Source organism: Urtica dioica, chromosome 2 (assembly GCF_054948205.1).
Source record: "Urtica dioica subsp. dioica isolate 48M chromosome 2, U.dioica_male_clone48M_v1_H2, whole genome shotgun sequence".
In the NCBI taxonomy this organism is placed as follows: Eukaryota; Viridiplantae; Streptophyta; class Magnoliopsida; order Rosales; family Urticaceae; genus Urtica; species Urtica dioica.
The window spans coordinates 48350836-48370363 of NC_142757.1; the positions used below are offsets into that span (position 1 = coordinate 48350836).

Genomic DNA, 19528 nt, shown 5'->3' on the forward strand with positions numbered 1-19528 from the left:
TCACCGTAGGGCGGAGAAAGTTGGAGCGCCGCGGTGAAATTCCAGTGGTTAGGTGCGTGGTGGACTTTGGCGCGGCGCGCTGACGACAGATTTAAAGAGATTTTCTCCAAATCTTGAGCAAATTTGGGCCATTATATCTCATCTAAAGGCTAGATTGACTAGGAAAATACACTTTTGACCTAATAAAACAACTTTTGTAACCTAAAAACACAATCATTCTTTTTATTCTAGTTTTTATTATTAGTTTGCATCCTTTAAGAGCTTTTGAAGAGAGAAAAAGTGTTCTTCGTTGGAATCGACGCCTCCGACTAGTCTCTTGAACTCAAATCCAATCGTTCTTTATTTTCTTTTCTTTTGTTATTAGTTGTTTGAATTCTGGCTGAACATCAATTTAGATTAATATGAATTATTTTTTTGTCATTGTTTATTTTAATGCTTTTAATTATTCTGTCATGTTTAGCGTTGATTATGAACACCTTTTGAAGCTAAGTTTCTTATGAGGTTGCGACGTAGTTGGTATTGATTATCGTTAAGGGTTCGTTAGGGTTAGATTATGCTTAATTGCTTCGTTATTATGGATTGCTGGATATGAAATATGCTTAATGTTTTCTAGTGCTTGATCACCATTAGAATTGTTATCAAAGATCGTTTAACTACTCGAGAGAGAGTAAAGAATCGTTCTTTTATTCATGTCTTCATAATTGATTCTAGATTAGTAGAAAACCTAGGAAATTTATTGTAATCTCTTGAACTCTTGTCGTATTATGCGTGATTGTTTTAATAGGATTAGAAGCCAAGAGAATAACAATATGTCAATTACATAGGTTTGCTAGAACACTCGAGAGAGGCTAGTGAATAATTTTGATAGAGTGAAATTAACATCCATATGAGTAGATTTTGTTATTCAAACCCGAAACCCCCGACCTAGTTAGTTCCAGGGAAATCGTGACCCCTACTTTCTCTTTATTGAAAACTCGTGTTTAATTCTTTGCTTTCGTTTCTTTAGTTTTCTTAATCGTCTTAAAACCCCTTCACCTTTTTCTTGTAATCAATTTGCTACAAGTTAGAGTAAATCGTTAAAAATTGATGGTCCTTGTGGGATCGATACTCGTATTTCACGTACACTATATTACTTGGGCGACATGTTCGCTTGTGTGTGTGATTTATTTGCAACATCCATGGCGGAATCAGGAGTTCCATCGATGGAGAGCTCATTTTCTCGATCCGGTGAAGATACGAGATGATGTTCCCTTCTCTTGATCTTGTGTGTAGAAATGAGATGATGTTCTATTCTTATATTTCAAATCGATCTTGTTTATCTCAAAATTTTCGATTTTCCAGTGAAAGACTTGGGTTTTTAGATGTTCAGTGGAGACGTAATTCTTGGTCACGATCAAGAAAGATTGACGGCGCCGCATCGAAGACCAAAACCGTCTCCAGCCACAACCTTGACCGCACACCATGGCTCCTCTTCCAGCCAAAATCCTTCTTCGGCGCGTCCCGTCATGTCAATGCCAACAAGATCCTACAATGCTCTTCATACCTTGCTTGCGAAGCTGCGGCGATCTGTTGCCAATATTAGTACGACGATCTCACTCCCAAACCCTAATGTCCAAAAAAAATTCGGTGGATTAACCGCGATCTGGAGCCGTGGGCCCGGGAGGGGATTAACGCCACCACGGTGACAAGAGCGTGGGAATTCGTGGCGTTTAGGGCCGTGATTATCGGAGGAAGATGTTTCGTGTCGATGTACTACGAATGCGTTCAGAGTCGCTTGGCATTCGCGTACAAGTTTTCAAGGCCAGAGATCATCAAGTCTCTCATCGTTCGTGCCTTTCTTAAATCATGCCCTTCTCTACGGAGACATGTTCTTGACGACGATGAAGACCTGTTTTTGGATCGTCGATCCCAAGTTGGCGATGAATACAATGATATACTAAACTGAATGGCGTTTTTGGATTTGTTTCAAGTTCTTCGGCAGTAAGATGTTCTCACAAATAGATTTATTTTTCTATTCTCAACAAGTTGGTGTCTTCATCTTCACCAACTATACGTTTTATGTTCAGTTCAAGATGAACTTTCAAGAAAGTCCATCTTGAAGGGGTGTATTGGAGCTAATTCTCATGTTTTAGATTGTGTCGTTAAACAATTTTTCGTTTAGAATATTGTTGTTCAGTCTTTTCTTTTCTTTGTACGTCGTTTGTATTTTTTTTTCTTCTGTTTTTCCTCGATATGCAAAATGGTTAGTCGTTTTGGTTAGTATGTTAGTTTTAATCGTTTTCTTCTTTTCACTCGGTTTTATATAATTTGATATTATGTATAATGTGGAAGTGTGGAATGAATAATATTCACTCTGATTCTCGTTCAAAGAACAAAGTTCTTTTCTTCCCGAATTCATTTCTCTACAAACCTAGAAATCCAATACATGTTTAAAAAAGTCAAGGGCATGTAAGAAATGATTTTCATACGAGGTTAATATGAATTTTTTTTTTATAATTTTGAGCTAAAAATATAAATCTAAATAATTCAAATAAAAATAAAAAATACAATTTTTAAAAGTTTAAGGGGGCATATGAATCCCTTAGTTTCCAACAATAACACAAATTATTTATAAACATACCATATTACATATTCTCAAATAATATATTAGTAAGATTATTAACTTTAGAAAACTTAACACCCTCATTTATGTTGTCCAACATGCCTATAATTTTTAAGAAGACTGATATCGTCATGGTGTTGGCATTGATGCTCTCATAACCGTTGGTCTCATGTAACGCCATGAACACCAACAACGCGTTGGTGGTATTCATTTTTTTAGAATTAGAGGACATTATGCAGCGAGGCAGCCATAAAGCTAATTAGGAGGGACAAATTTGAAAGAAAAAAAAAAAATCTCAGTTACGACTAATTTGTAAACTTTTAGAGTTAATGTTTAAAAACAAATTGGTAAAAAATGTAAAAAAAAAAAAAAAAAAAATTGAGGGAGGCTCGTGTAAATCCGTGAGTACATTTATGTCAATATTTGACACTACTTGTTTTAAATACAACTTTTGTTACCGTTGCATGTTTAATATTTAGAAATTATATATAAAAAAAGACTACGTTTTCGAAATTATGTGAAAAACGATTCAGGGTTTTCATTGCTATATCGCCTAATTTTATTCATTGATATATATATATATATATATATATATATATATATATATTTGTATATATATATATGTATGTATGTACATTGATATTGCTAATATTTATGTAATTTATAATGTTATGTTCATCTATAATCTATACTTTGTAATATTTGAATCTATGATATGCGCATCCATAATTGGTATCTCCATAAAATCAAACAAAATATATGTTTGTTAGTGAACAGTATAATGCAAATCATTCCTCAGAAATTCAAAACTATATTCAACCCCCGAAAATGTGCACAAAATGTAATATATAACAAATACAACACAAGAACACAATGTATAAAGTAAAGGGACACATAAATTTATCCAGCTTCGGTCTTAAATGATCTACTCTCACCTTAGTGGGTTTTTTACTATCAATGAAATGCACCCTCTTTGTTGTTAATGCAGTTTACATAAGTCAATTTTGTCTCTAACCCGATTTCTCTCTCAATAGAGTTTCTCTCATGTTTTTCCCTCTCAAACAACATATAACATCTCAGAATAATAGTTTTAATCATTTTACAAAAATCCTAGCTATTTATAAAACGAAATCGCGTTGCCTAGTTTTTTACGTCATCTATGACAATCCAACGGTCACTTGCAGAAAACCATTTTGCATGTTTTGTTTTGTTTTGGTTTTTTTTTTCTTTTTTTTTTTTAACAATTTTGGCTGTTTGATGTGACGTGCCTTGATGAGGAGATCACAACTCAATCATTATCCACCTTGATCAACCTAATCATCAAATCTCTTAGTTTAGAAACCCAATTTCCATTTACTTTCTTTGATCACAACAAACAATGTTGACAACTTCTCCATCTTAATATCTCTTGAGTTGACAATGTCTCTCACAAAGTACATCTTCGCGTCAATATGTTTTGACCTCTCGTGAAAGACTTGATGCTTGGCAAGATGCATTGCACTTTGACTATCAATTAACACGTTGACTTGATCTTTTTAAGTTAAGTTATGTAAGCAAGCATTTAATCCACAATGCTTCTTTGAAAAATCTAGTTATAGACAAATCTCTCGAATTGTTTTTGTAGAGAGAGCCACCACATGTTGTAAAGTAGATTTCTAACTCACCGTTCCACCACATATAGTACAAATATACAATGTGAGAGAATTTTTGGTGTGTATGCTTCCACATAGCCTTATACATGGCTTTGCTTAGACATTTCTACCATAAACAAGACAATAGTCAGATTTACACATCAATTATCTTAATACTCATTTGACATCACTCCAGTGATCCTTGCCTAGATCTGACATGAATATGCTAACTAAGCTGGTTTGCATAAATGGAAAATCAAGCCTTGAGCAAATCATTAAAAATATCAAGATCAATGACGATTTTATTTAATTCTCAAGGATTTCGTTGATAAATACATCTTCTTAAATTTTTGTACCAATCAGTCTTCCCTTGAGATAAATTCAATTTGTCAAGGATTTGATCACAGGAGATACTCGAGTGACCAAACTCCTGCTGTAGTATTCTTCTTGGATACTTCTCTCATCACCTTAAACGGCCTACTTCAAGTTTTGGAGTTTCTTTACTACCAATTAGATGAATTTTCTTTGTTGTTGATGCATTTTAAATAAAGGTTCATTAGGTATATAGTCATATTTATATTTTCACATTGCTATATAGCCAACATTTCGTAACTTTTAGGTAAATAGTCAAGTTCATATATTTACACGTGTAAATTGATGTAAATACGCAAACCGGGAATGTCACGCTATGCTTTTTCTCTCTCAAACAACGTACATGAAATCTCTAAAAAATATTTTCAATCATCTCACAATCAAGTTCCTATTTTTGATATTTGTACCATCTGGTGTGACGTGTGTCTTGATGAGTAGATCAGAACTCAACAAACAACATCCTCATAAAATCAAACGCCAAGTAAACCGATCCATATCTATTTCAATATGTGGCATAATCATCATAACATAATCTTCAAATAACTATATTTGTTACTTCCTTGTTTGTTGAAATTAAATGGAAAATATGGTAGTATATAAAAGGATCCATTAGGAAAATAACCAACTTAAATGGTTGATATTGCTAAATAGCCAATGTTTGGTAAATCTTATGTAAATAATCATTTTCATGTATTTACAGACGTAAATCTTAGATAAATAGCCACCTCCATATACTAGGTCACGTCATTATTTATGGCTATTTACCTAAAATTTGCTAAATGTTGGCTATTTACCAATGTCAAAGGTTTAAATTGGTTATTTTTCTAATTTTCTGTATATAAAATCCGTAATAGAAAACATGGTTTTGGTGTAATCGTTCCAGTAATTCCATAATATTTAAGTATGCTACTCATAATACTTTCTTTGGGTCAAATCGCTCCAATTTCAATTGTACATAAAGGAGCATATAAGATACAACTTGCGTTTCTTTAATCTTTTTCTTATTCTTTTCAGAAAATTGAAAAAATAACCAATTTATACGTTTGACATTGCTAAATCTTGGATAAATAGTCAATTTCAAACGTAAATCTTACGTAAATAGCCAATAGTTGATATACAAAAGCGACTATTTACCAAAGATTTACATCTGAAAGTGACTATTTACATAAAATTTACCAAACGTTGGCTATTTAGCAATGTCAAATGTTTAAATTGACTATTTTCATAATGGACCATTTTCATTTAGAGGACACAACGTTCTTATTTAATATTAGCAGTAAGTATATAAATTATAATCCTCATGATTTGCACACCACATAAAAATACCTAGATTATTTAATGTCATCGTATTTAGGCATGGATTTATATGAGATCCATGAAAGTCACGTGACCCCTCCCACATTTTTTTTTTATACTTTTGGTCGATTTTTTTTAAAATTTATTTTAAAAATTTACATATTAACCCCATCTGATTTATTTTTAGTTTTTTAATTTGCCTCTCCTGATTAGCTTTTTTGGCTCCACAGTGGTTTATGTCTCACAAAGATAGTCACGCAGCGAAATTTATAAGCTAATTTTTTAGTCCTACCTACATTGGTGATAGTGATAGTAAAACATCTGGTTGTCAGTCGGATAGTTCTGTATTGTGATGGGTCATTCTCTTTCAATGGGCCGTGGACTGGTCTTGGGCCCAAATGGGCCCTGGTTGGGCTGGCAAGCAAATGACGTGGCTTGTATGGATAGCGGGGATCGAACCCACCCCACAGAATATTGTTCGTGTCTTTGAGAGAGTTGGTCGACACACAGACATTGAAAGAGTGACGTTGAAAGAGTGGGGATTTGGTGTTCGGTGAAACGGCTTCTTTTCGATCCTTCCAAAAAACCATTTGCGAGAGCTACGGATTTTAACTCGGAGGAATTCCCTTCTTTTGGTGCTCTTTTTGTTTCCTTCTTTTTGTTTTTATTTTGAATTTTTTGAATTATTTCCTTTTACATTTTTTTTTGGGATTCAATTCAGTATCTAGTTGGCCGTTTGGTTTCATTCCTAGCTTGAGAGAGTAAGCTAAAAAGTGACGATAAACGCAATTATTCAATGTCTAGTAATTTATCTTTGCATTATGATGAGGATCTAAACACAATAATTTAATAACTTGTGTTTGGAATAATATTGTCTTTGTCATGTTTAATTGATGGTGCCGACATATCTAACAGTTTTTATACACATAAACGAGTCTCATCAAATAGTGTAAACATGACAACGTGTAAACCATTTGAGATTTATTCAAAAAGCGATGCCTTTTATTTTATTTTATTATTTTAGTCATTTTTTTAATATTCAATATCAATGCAAAAAATATGACCAACTTACATAAATTCCATGTAACACCTCACTGTATCAATGGTTGAAAATTTACAGTATATATAATAAATGCAAATAAGATGTTAACTGTAGGTGTTCGTTGGATAATACTTAGGCGAAAGTACGTACGAGTTAGCCGAAAAATTACAAATAGTATAAGAAGGTCTGAAAAATAATCAAGTGCTAGAGGAATCATGAGTTAATGTAGCATCTCGAGTTTTATCGTTGTATTTGACTTATATAAGCCTCTCCATTGGTGGTCATGGATGTCGTGGTGGATTGTAAAATAAACTCTCGCCTATAAATAATTGTTCTTTAATCTGACGAACGACTCTGAGGATCAGGAACGGCTCTTGCTGACGAAGGACACCGAGCTTAGGGTCTTAGGACGCCGAGCGTAGGGCCCTCGATGAAGAAGGATGTCGGGCTTGGATACGTCATTGTCACGACATTCAAAGTGTATGTGAACCTTACTACCTTCAATAAATGGTGTTTATGTACACACGTATAGTTTATCCCCGAGATTTAACAAGATTATAATAATATCAATGATGAGGAAGTTATAACGTTGATGCACCGATTTTCAAAAAAAAAAAAAAAGAAGAAGAAGTTTTATCTCACAAAATTATATAAATGTCATCAAAATTTCCAATTCGTACGTGATTATTTTTGTAAAAATTTTGGATTTTAATTAGCATATTACGAAAATTATTGAAAAATCAATGAAAAGTTATAACGAAACAAATAAATCACTTTTAAAAATTGAGAAGTAGCAAACATTCTAGTATTTCCATGAGAGCATTTAATTATATGGTTTTAAAGGCATTTGCTAGTAAGAGCCAATATTCAATAGTCTTATCATTTCCAAAGATAATTTTTTGTGGTCGTGCTCTGTATGAAGCTTTCAAAATCGTACAATATTAGGATAAATAATATACGTATCAAGCACATTTCATCACATTTATGGACGATATTATCATAAAATTTGGTGTCACTACACTGGAGGGCCACTTGCAATAACACATTACATTTTCTTAGCGGAAAATAGTGTGTGTTTATGAACAAAAATATTACCACAATTGTTTGATGAAAAACCTACTTATATCGATTACAAAGGTGTCGAGGATAGTGGAGATTCTAGACCAATTTATCTCTAAACATAGAAGAATCCATCCTATAAAAAATAAAGGAGATATCTTGCGATACGTGAGACGTCTACCATGTGATTCACGCTTGCCTTTTATCATGATGAGTTTTCATGGTTCATAGATTGATGAAGTTCACTCAAATATTTAATAATAGTAATGATCGAGTTTGTGACTTCAAAAATAGTTCCATTTGTGATTGTTGTTGTATAAGACTTCGTAATTTTTGCGATATAGATGTTAAGCCTCGCAATCCCAAACTCTCGGCTCAACTGTGGAACTCGGGCCACGAGCCCGCGAAAAAGACATGGTAGCCCCAATTCACTTCAAAATCGGGCCAAGTGTCCCAAACTCATATGTTTCATTCCCTCGCTCGTGTTAGCACTCAAAGAAGAGCTATCATTGTGGGGGAGATTAGACTCATTTATATCAAGGAGGGTGTGTGTAAAGAATTAGCTAGAAAGGACCAGATTGGCAATGATGTATCTTCCGCAATACGGTTCGAAGGTATTGAAGACCTAATAATAAAAAATGGGATTATTCCTATTCTATGATTTGTACCATGATTTTGGACCAAAATCTACTAAACCCAAATAAATCTTAAAGATGACGAATTGAAAAACGAAAAGAGAGAGTGGAAGAGAGCTGAATCCAAAACGAAAAGAAAGTCAAATAATTAAATAAGAAAGAAAATCAAATATTATTAAAAGTAATGGTATTTTTGTATTTAGTGAAAATAGGTAGTCATAATTTAGGATTTATTTGAGTTTAGTAGATTTTGGTCCAAAATCTTGGTACAAGTCATAGAATAGGAATATCCTATAAAAAATTTACTCACTAATAAGACATCCAATCATCCTATATACAATTTATCATTCAATTAGTGTATGCACCAGGCCATCGAACTCGATTTTGTATTGTTCTATGTCATCATCAATATAATCATTACTTATTCTCATTAATGTCGTTGTCTTATCATATCATTGTTACCGAGCATATTATTCGAGCGATTGATTAGTTTCTTAGACCAAGAATTTGAGATCAATTAATTAAAAATCAAATTTAAAATAATAATTTGTCACTGAAGAGATTATCATTGTTCACATGAATTTAAACTTTTATTTTGGTGGTAGTTGTGGTGCATGTGGTTTCGATTGGTTTATTTCTTTTAACGGCCATGTACCTTTATTTATTTATTGACTAGTCTTTTTTCATGATCTTCTCCGATATACAAATACAAGTTTCTACTTATGAGCTTGGTGCTTTCTCACGTTTCTAGTCCTCGAGCTGCTTGCTTGATCCGCCAAATATTTTATTGTATGACTATATGTAATTGGCCATAACAAATACTTATAAATGCATTGAAAATAATCAAGGTTTTACTAATATTTTTCATGGATGAATTATAGATTTAATAACTTGAACTCTTGGAAGACAAGCTTCTTCGAATTGAGCTCTAAATAAAAGTTCATAGCAATAGTTCAAAATGAAGAGGTTTTAGAGAGTGGCGCTCAATTTCTACAGTGCTCTCTTCTCTCTTAAACGATATTTGGAGTTTTCATTCGGCAATATAACATCTTGTCATTATATTTTATTTTTAAAATATCTAAATTATTAGAAAATTTCAACCAAATGAAACTAAATGAAGCTGTCTATACCACCATTGTTTAAGTTAAATGAGATAAAATTTGCAGTTAGGTGCTCAAGGAATCATTTGCAACCATATATTGTAAGCAAATGCAAAGAAAAAGAAGATTGAAGCTGAAACTATTGCCGCCTAAGATGTAAGACAAACCAAATAACATATTGTACGTGCGATGTTTATCATCTAGTATAAAATAACATATGTATATATTTTTTTTGTGAAAAACATCTTTAAAATGTCTATTTCAAACAAATAAATACACATTTGAGTTTTTTTCCCCTTGAAATACTCATGCTCACCTCCTATAAAACTCAGGGAAAATTCTACGGCTACCTAGTTTGAAGATGATAATATTCCTCGAGTGCTTCGAAATTTATAAAGATGAACTATTTTCGTAATAAAACGAGGAGTGCTCAGAATAAAAATGAAAAAGGAGGTATTCTCGGAAAAGGGTTTTAGTATGAAGTGGTTCGAGTAATTTCCAGTAAAACCGATCAAACCGCACCAACTTTGCTCGCCCAGGCTCAGGCTTGGGCTTGAGATCGGGCTTTCTCATTTTAGTGATCACGTCATTTTACATTGCGGTGATTCTCGAGAATGAAAAAGAGTGAAAATCACGACGACGACGACGAAGAAGAAGAAGAAGATGATCGGGAATTTGGTGCGAAGATCGGTGGCTCCGTCGAAAGGCCATAGGAATCTGCTCTCGACGATGACTCGCCGTGCTTTGAACGACTCCGACGGCAATAGTGACGGTGGTTCTCAAATCCTCGTGTCTCCGAGTCTCGTCTCCTTAGACTTCCCTGATATTTGGGACTCTCACTCCAACCATTTCCAATCTCCCTCGCCCAAATTTACCTGTAATAAGCCCTTTTTCTGAGTTTCGCATGTGTTTCGCTTCGCTTACTTTTTTTTTTTTTTTTTAAATTGACTTTATTTCATGTTTAAAAAAAAAAAGAGAGATAGGAAATAGTATTATTGTTTCCCAAAACTCTGTTGTCTGATATTACTGAGGATTCAATTAAAGCTTTATTTTTTAATTTTTTTTTGTAGGATTGACTTTATATCATGTTCATATTCCTCTTGATGATAAAGCTTTTTTTTATTCTTTTTTTTTTTTTATAAATTTGTTTATGTAGAGTGACTAAGATCTATGGTATCATATCATCATCATTTGTAGAGAATGTACCACTACCACTACCACTTCCATCGAGTTTATGTCAATTGCTAATCTTGGATCATGAAAAATAAATGTCACCAAGCTATAAAGAAAGAAGGAACAAACTCTCACATTCTTTTTTAGCTTGCTATTTTCACTTTGCTCGGCTCTCTCAAAGACGGTTCTCGTTTATTTATTTTTACTTATCATCTGCGTGGCAGCCGAGGCCCGAAGCGCAGAAGTGATCTCTGGGCGGTCGATAGCGGAGGAAATCAGGTCGAGAATCGCGGCCGAGGTGAGAAGAATGAAGGAATCGACCGGAGAAGTTCCGGGCTTGGCGGTGATTCTGGTCGGGCAGAGAAAGGACTCGCAGACCTATGTCCGCAACAAAATCCTCGCCTGCGAAGAGGTCGGAATCAGGTCCAGCGTCGCCGGGTTTCCCGAGAGCTGTTTGGAAGACGACGTGCTCGGCGCTCTCGCTAGTTTCAGCGCTGATCCATCGGTTCACGGCATTTTGCTTCAGCTTCCCTTGCCACAGGTGATTTTTTTCACACGTCAAGTTTCGAGGAATCTAATTTAGCGATGAATTCGATGGTTGTTCCAGGTTCGATTTCGTTAGGATGTTAGATACGATAGATGTTCATTAATGAAAAATCCCATTGAATAGACCACTTGAAACGTTGGATTCGCAATCTAGCCAACGTTTTAACCATGTTTAAAATCTACCCACATTTGGTGACCTGACCTCATTAATCAGACAGTATTTTACATAATTGTCCTTGGTATTTATATTCGTTAATATTGGTAATGAATAATCTACCAAAATAAACGAAGCGTTGACTAGTTCCTTGAAATCAAGTCTGAAATTGGTTTCTATTAGGAGAGCTACAGGGTCTCCCGAATTAGCAGGATTTTTCCTTTGTTCAATACCTCAATTGTAGAGCTTTGGCAATATCCAAACACCTTTTTTTTTTTTTTAATAACCGTGGTGTCCGGGTTTAGACCCGACTGACAAGGTCCCGAGAATCGCCCCTACTACAAGACCAACCGCTTGGGGTTATCCAAATACATCTTTTATTTATCGTTCCTTCCATTGTTTTACGAATCTAATCACGGAAAGTCATAAGAGACTTCCCCGTGACTAAAAAAATATAGGGATTTCTGGGAGAGGCTCCCTGTCGAACTGTTAGGTCAAGAGGGTTATTGAAAAAAAAAAAAAAAAAAAAAAAAAAAAGGTTTATGTTAGCTCGAGGATAAGCACTCAAATAAGGGGGTTTTGAGTAATGAAAGAAAAAAATTCTGCTGAAAAGATGATTTGCTTTATACTCAGTATTGGGTTGTTGAGAGTGTAGCTTAAAAAAGGCTTTTTAGAGTATATCTGAACTACTATGCGTGTGGCGTTTTGGTCTCTACTCTAATTTAATGAGCAAAATGATCTTCAGAAAATTGATTTCGTAAGCTTTTTAGCACGTTTCTTATTTTTTTTTTTTTAAACTTAAATAACTATTGTTTTGATGCATGAAAATATCAGCACTTGGGTGCGATGACTTAAAAAGAAAATGTGTAGGACAGCATTTGGACGCGGGGAAACTCTCGGACGCGCTGAGCCTAGAAAAGGACGTCGACGGATTCAATCCGGTGAACATCGGGAATCTCGCAATGAGAGGAAGAGAGCCTTTGTTCATTCCTTGCGCCCCAAAGGGCTGCATCGAGTTGCTCCTCCGCTCCGGCGTCGAGATCTCCGGCAAGAAAGTCGTCGTCGTCGGGAAAAGCAACATCGTCGGCTTACCCGCATCGTTGCTCTTTCAGGTAAAAAAAAAAAAAAGAGAGAGAGATTGTTTTCGCTGTATTTTGAGAGTAACTAAATTCGGTTTTTTTTTTCTTCTTTTTTTCAGAGACATCATGCGACGGTGAGTATTGTTGACTCCTTCACGGAAAACCCGGAACACATCACACGTGAGGGCGATATTGTCATTGTAGCAACGGGAGTGCCTAACCTGGTCCGCGGGCATTGGCTGAAGCCCGGTGCCGTTGTGATTGATGTGGGAACCAATCCGATTGAGGTATCGTTTTCTTTTTCTTTTTCTTTTTTCTCTCTACTGTCAAGCATGAAAATGCAATTCATTCTTTATAAAGGATATTAACAAGTTTACACTTGTTAGATGACTAATCCAAAAACTAGAGGTGAAATTAGTTTTGCATCCAGACTGGAATATGCAACCAAAACCCTCCCTCTAGTTTGCTGTAGGATGTGAACCATTGGCCATTTTATCAACTATTTTACTTGGTAGATTTTTGGCGCAAACTTTTATTTTTGTGACATTTAGGCATTTTGGTTAATGACCTGTTGATGTAGTTGCATTTTGGTCCTTTTTAATTGAAGACCTAAACAACTTAAAACATATTTTCATACAGAAATATCTTATCAATTTTATATAAGAACTAAATAAATAATATAAAAGACACTAAAAACAATTTTAGTTTTTAGAGCATTATTTTTAATTTATATATTTGGGCAGGACCCGGATTGCGAGCACGGGTATTATCTAAAGGGCGACGTTTGCTACGAAGAGGCTGTGAGAGTGGCATCGGCGATCACCCCCGTCCCCGGAGGCGTGGGACCCATGACCGTCGCTATGCTTCTCTCTAATACCCTCGACGCTGCTAAGCGAGCACTTAAATTTGCTTAGAACCCTAGAAAACTCGGGCTTTCTTTCTGGTAGGTTAGTTGGGAGAGATTCAAATGGACCGTTGATACACACTGTAATTGTGTATCTGTCTATATAGACTATACTACACTAATCAGTGACTGGCTTTTGTGAAGCATCTTTTTCCATGTAAAGAAGTCTTTTTTTGTCACTGAGCATTTTGGAAGTAAGAAAAAAAAAATGGGATCCTGACGTATAAGAATGTAGTTTACTAATGTAGAACTGATATACAGGAATTTGTACAGCATGTTACATTATTTAACAAATTTGAAACGTTAAAACATAATTAAGTGTGGAAGCCTAAAAAAAAAAAAATAGATAAGCAACCCAGATGGTAAGGAAAAGTCAGAGAGCAACACTTTTTTAAGCAAATCACTCCACAAATGGTAATTAAAGAAATCACTTTATTTATGCTTCCTCTTGGTTCTCTGATGATGACAATGGCTCCACAACCGGAGCTATACAATCCACCTTGTATCGCAGTACCTATTACACAGCGTGTGAAAATAAACGATCTCAATAATTCAAATCCTTTTTTTATTTTACCATGGATGAGAGAAAAAAAGCTATTGTGCTTCATATTCAACCTTCTTAAGGTAACATAGGCTTTTCTGGCTGGAAACTTTAATCAATCATGTGACCAATTATAAGCGCAAATCAACAAAAATAAATAAATAAACAAGCATGTTCGGGGACTTACCTTTTTAAAAAAATTTGCGTAAGAATTGTCAAAAATTAATTTGTAATTTCCAGCCATCATCGAGCAGAAATTTCCCTGAGAAAACCCATGAACATAAATAAATATCATTGGGATACACAGCCGTAAGTCGAACAGTATACAGTAAAAAAAACAGTAACTCACTTGATCAGCTTCGCTTCGTCTATAGGGTAGAATCAGCTGTGAAAATCAACAATAGATATATAATCACATTACATATTACATGAACCAAAGAGATACAAAGTTGTTCAACTTACAGTTTTTTCTCCAGAAGAATTTGTGTACTCCACACTAAATCCAATGTCCTGAATGTAACACACATGGTTCAATATGGAGTTTACATATTACAAGAACCACTCAAATGACCATAATTCTAAGGCATTAGTGAATCTGTTACTAAAAAAATCCAATCAAATTTTTTTTTTTTGGGAGAAGCAAAAGGAACTAATAGTAATAATAGAGTATTGCAAATGCTCGATGAAAGTCGAGAAACAATACCACTGCTATCTTTCCCTGTACCACTGCGAAGTCCCAAGCAATGTATGAATTTACCGAGTCTACCGACAGCAAAACCTGGAAGGGAAGTCGTGAGTAATGAGAGACTTTTATTTCTTCTGAATTTATCAAGCGAGTGGATTAAAAAAATATGGCTTCTTAAATGATTTAAAACTAATTCAAGAACCATCTTGTACTCAACAACAAGAGGCACGACCAAACAAAACTTCACTCAGGATAATACAGCTATGCGAAAACAATTTTCATTTATCCATTCATTTTTTCATCAACTTCTTACCTACTTCCCAAAATGAGAGGAACATTTTGCATTTCTACAAAAATTCGGAATCATGGCCTACCCAAAAAAATGTTTTCCTTTCTTTGACATCGCCATTGATGCTATATGATATCACTTAAATTTATATCCACTTTCTACAAATGAATAATAATGATTCAAAAGCAAATACATGAAAAAACAAACCTCGTGGTTCTTTCCCGCTGCAATGCTTACTTCTTTGAATTCTTCATTTCTACTACCAAGAATAATAAAAAGAAACCAATGAGATACCAAAACTAAATAAAATCGGAAAAGGCAACACTCGGGAATTTACCTTCCATCCGATGCACCGGCAGCGTCCGCTGAGATAAAGAAAGGTGCATTTGCAAATACCTCACTAATGAATGAAGAATTATCAATACAAGAATGAAAATAATTATATTAGCCTTAACATGATGAAACAAAATAATTGTAGGTCAGATAAAAGGGTAAAAAAATAAAAAATAAAAAAAGCGAAAAAATATTTTTTTTTCTCTGATATTGTAAGCATAATAATTTAAAAAAAATAAAAAAAACCAATAAATCCTCCTTGTGCATCCACACAATTTGCTAATGAAGGTGTCAAATGAAAATGAAATATAAATAAATTAAAATTACGTGTTAATATATTGACGAAAAGAGAAGACATGCAACGAGAAAGTACAAATCAATATCATTGGTTACCACATTTAAACACACTTCTTATTGTGAGAAGGATTCAGGTTGGTAGTGTTCTACGGGTTTAAAGATAATACCTAATAAATGCGAGGAACCTCTCTAACTCGGTTGTGTAAATCTCGACCGCCTGTTCTAGAACCGCCACGTCTTGCTTCTTTCTGTCCAAGATTGATCAACAAGAAAGCCAGGAAAAAAAAAAAAATTATATATAATACCACGACAACCTAAGTGACACAAAAAAAATATGCATGTCTTACAATTTCCCCGCCTCGAACCGCCCCCAAGCCAACAGAAGGAAGAGCCGAATAAAAAGTACCATTGCAGTAAGGCTATACAAAGGAGGTCCGTAACGTTCCCGTTGCTCTTCCATTGGACTATAGAAAGTAACCAGGGTCCATATGCACCGTTATTAGTCACTCAATCAAACAATCATAAAGTTTATATGAGCTCACATCTCTCCAGTACAAGTAATCACGATGCAGTGAGAAGGTAAATGATATGAGTCAAAACGCACCCATCATCATCATTTAATTGACGAATAAAATCAAGTAAGACCTGCATCCAAAAATAAAAATAAAATATTATGCTAAAAATAGTTAACAAAAAATGACCGAGCTGAGGATAACAGTAGGTGAAAACCGGAACAATACCTGTGGAACCCCAACCAAGTACTTCACAAGGGTTTTGTAAACACCGGTTGCAGAGCCAAGCTGAGCTAATTGTCTCCTCCTGAAAAAAAATTAAGATCATCAAAATATTCAGATTCGGTCATAGCTGTTAAAATCTGTCTAGTTTCTTACCTTTCCATTTGTTGATGCCAAAGGAGGGAATATCGATCGCGTATGCTTCCACCAGCATTAATCAAAGCATCAACCTCTGCCTGTTTATTCCTTTCGGACCGCTCTTTTTGTTGTCGAATAAGTGTTCCCCGAAAATCTTGAGGCATGTAAGTCATGACTGCAAATAAATTGGATATACATTGTTGCATGTTTATGGTCATTCTTACCAAAGATGAACAAAAGTCAAGTACTTCTTATTATCAAACTAATTCTAAAAAAAAATGGTCTTGGCATATTGCATAATACGAAAGTTGTCCAGAAATTTCTTATATACCATAAATAAAAAATAGACAGTAATATTATTATTTATGTTTACCACTACTAGTCAACAAAATTTTCAATTTGTACAAGACAATTACTCAATATAGCACTGCCCACCTGATTTCTCAAAGTTGTTGGTTCTTTTATTGGTAGAAATTATAAACACCCAAGACAGTTATTTAAACCTTCAAATCAGAATACTAACGTAGCCCAATGTGTCGACCTTGAAACTTATATCATTATATTTGAATTTCGAGTCAACATGACTAAGTCCCAAACATCAAACATCCAAATAAGAACAAGATTATAAGCACAAACCTGTACTAAACACCCTGTCAGAGTTCTTGGCTTGGAAAGCCTCCAACTTCTTTAAAGCATTCCGGAACTTATCTCCGATCTGCCCGAATACAACAGCAAGCTCCAAATCATCAGGAGTCGACTGTTCTTGAAGCTGAAACATGTTCCATAGTAAGTTTCAAATCAAGAGCAATAGTAGAATAAAACTACCATAATCCTAGTCTGTAACATATAAAATCTGCCCCTAAAAAATTGAATCACGAACGACATCAATCCGGAGATTCTAATATATTACATGATTCAAAATTACGCCTTTGTTCTTACCGACGGAGGCCAATGTGATCTCTCAAGCAAATACAGAATCTCTTCGATGTGCTCTCGATTCTTCCACATATTCTCATCGATTTTATGAGGAGGTTGAGAATCGGCTTCTTCTAGTACTAGGTTTTCACCTGCGAAGAACACATACCACGCAAATTTAGGAAACCCCAAATCCAACTCGTAGAATTTTCTCAGTGCATGAGATAACATACTTTGGTTAGCTATTTGCAGTACAAGTTACCATAGAAACATATATAACCAATGTCTAATTTCTGTAACTACTCATTCCACTCTTTTGAGAAGTTCTAAGCATATTAGTTCTCTTGAAAACGAAAATACTTCATTGATTCATTTATCTAAAAAAAATAAAACAAAGCCCTGGTTTTTTTTTTTTTAATAATTTGAGGACATAAAAAAGAAGAGAATCGTCTCTGGAATCATTCGCAATTCTTTAAAACCAACAATTGGAACTCAAACCACTCTATCGCTCTCTGCGGGTTTAAAAAAAATACCTTGATTCGGCGGCACTTCGGCGATGAAATTGCCGGCCATGGAGCGAAGCTGAGAGGAGAGACGAGAGACATCTTCGGAGAGAGGAGAGAACTGGTATTTCTCGTAGAACGAAGCGAGGAAAGTCCTGCTTATGGGCACGAGACCTTCCGTAATCGCCATTGACGATCGAAGTAGGTGGTTCGGTTCGTCGGTTCAACTTTGAAGGAATGTCGAAGAGAGAGACAGAAGTCCACGCTTTGATGTCGTTTTGTACAGATTTGATGCCGTTTTGTGTTTTGTGGTTGTAGGGACTGGATTTTTGGTGGACTCTCTCTCTCTCTCTCTGTCGTGTTTTCCTTCCAACGAACGCAATTAATTATGGTGATCTGTTCTACAGAAAATCCTATTTAATAAGATTTGATTTATGAGATTTTAAATGTTATATATATGCATGTATGTATTTTTTTCAATTTTTAATTGAGATTTATGCCAACTATATTTTATAATCTTCAATATCTAATTATTTTTGTACAAATATAATATCAAATACTCTCATTATTTCAATCTCAATATATTTATACTCAATACATATATCTAATTGTATAAATGTGTATATACATATGTATATATATATATATATATATATCTTTATAATTTATATGAGACACATTTTTAATAACTTAATGGATAAATTACACTCATGCCCCCTGAACTCGGAGGTCATTAACAACTCACCCCCTGAACTCGAAATTTCCACAAAAACTACTCTGATCTTTCAATTTTTTTGAATTGCGCCCCTTCCGTCTATTATTTGCCGTTACCATCCATGATAAACCCACGTTTTCGGCACGTGACCCATCAGCGAGGTCAAATTATGATAATACCCTTGAGTAACCCAATTATATATAGAAATCCCTAACCCTAAAATCAAAATCCCGAACTTGGTTCTGATGTGAGCTTTGCAAACTCAAATCGATGGCGTCTTCGTCGAAATGTGGAGGTATCGGCTTCGATGAAGGAGAGTCTGTCGATAAACGTCGGATTCCTCGCTGCTACTGTCGTGTATTGTGCGTCGAGCGAACGTCCTGGACGTGTGACAACCCAGGGAGGAGGTTTTATGGCTGTTCAAGGTTTGAGGTACGTTGTTCTTTGTTTGTATTCGCCGCTGCTATTCCTCGCTGTTTGTTTGTATAAAGAGCAAATAATGTTGGAGGTTATTTACAGAAGAACAGGGACAGGGGTTGTGGTATGTTAGAGTGGATTGATCCACAAATGTGTAAAAGGTCTTTGCAAATTATACCTGGATTATTGAAGAAAATTAACAAGCTAGAAGCACGGGAAACAGAAGATGTGTCGGAGACGAACATGAATTATGAAGTTGACATTGAGCTGAAGCAGCTGAGGGAAAAAATAGGGGATGAATCGCGCAAATTGAAGATGTATATGATGGTATTATGTATTGGTGTAGGTTTTATTTTGATGTTCAAATA

At 34.9% G+C, this 19528-nt stretch overlaps 2 protein-coding genes across 3 annotated transcripts; one reads left to right on the forward strand and one right to left on the reverse strand.

Annotated features, from left to right (window-relative positions):
- The first annotated feature begins 10320 nt into the window (after positions 1-10320).
- On the forward strand, positions 10321-13772 carry LOC149405176 (Amino acid dehydrogenase family protein). The gene is made up of 5 exons (XM_089606913.1): positions 10321-10614; positions 11135-11451; positions 12486-12722; positions 12809-12976; positions 13433-13772. The coding sequence occupies exons 1-5, from the start codon at positions 10401-10403 to the stop codon at positions 13601-13603; spliced, it is 1107 nt and encodes a 368-aa protein (XP_089463039.1). The 5' UTR covers positions 10321-10400; the 3' UTR covers positions 13604-13772.
- Positions 13773-13815: 43 nt separating this feature from the next.
- On the reverse strand, positions 13816-18420 carry LOC149405177 (retinal-binding protein). Of its 2 annotated transcripts, none has more exons than XM_089606911.1 (15): positions 18059-18420; positions 17550-17677; positions 17247-17379; positions 16629-16785; positions 16479-16557; positions 16343-16383; positions 16086-16202; positions 15906-15986; positions 15446-15508; positions 15316-15367; positions 14838-14912; positions 14597-14644; positions 14484-14519; positions 14322-14396; positions 13816-14107 (listed from the first exon to the last, which is right to left on the reverse strand). In XM_089606911.1, the coding sequence occupies exons 1-15, from the start codon at positions 18216-18218 to the stop codon at positions 14030-14032; spliced, it is 1323 nt and encodes a 440-aa protein (XP_089463037.1). In that variant the 5' UTR covers positions 18219-18420; the 3' UTR covers positions 13816-14029. The 2 variants fall into 2 exon arrangements, with proteins under 2 accessions (XP_089463037.1, XP_089463038.1); XM_089606912.1 differs by having other exon boundaries at positions 15316-15364; positions 18059-18418.
- Positions 18421-19528: the final 1108 nt, after the last annotated feature.

Bases quoted from the DNA above. Each gene is read 5' to 3' on its own strand.
- LOC149405176 (XM_089606913.1), top strand. From the start codon at position 10,401: ATGATCGGGAATTTGGTGCGAAGATCGGTGGCTCCGTCGAAAGGCCAT. The intron at 11,452-12,485 runs GTGATTTTTTTC...TGTGTAGGACAG, and splicing joins TTCAGCTTCCCTTGCCACAG to CATTTGGACGCGGGGAAACT. The intron at 12,977-13,432 runs GTATCGTTTTCT...ATATTTGGGCAG, and splicing joins TGGGAACCAATCCGATTGAG to GACCCGGATTGCGAGCACGG.
- LOC149405177 (XM_089606911.1), bottom strand. From the start codon at position 18,218: ATGGCGATTACGGAAGGTCTCGTGCCCATAAGCAGGACTTTCCTCGCT. The intron at 16,558-16,628 runs GTAAGAAACTAG...ATTTTTTTTCAG, and splicing joins TGGCATCAACAAATGGAAAG to GAGGAGACAATTAGCTCAGC. The intron at 14,645-14,837 runs GTATTGTTTCTC...TGTTACATTCAG, and splicing joins TACAGGGAAAGATAGCAGTG to GACATTGGATTTAGTGTGGA.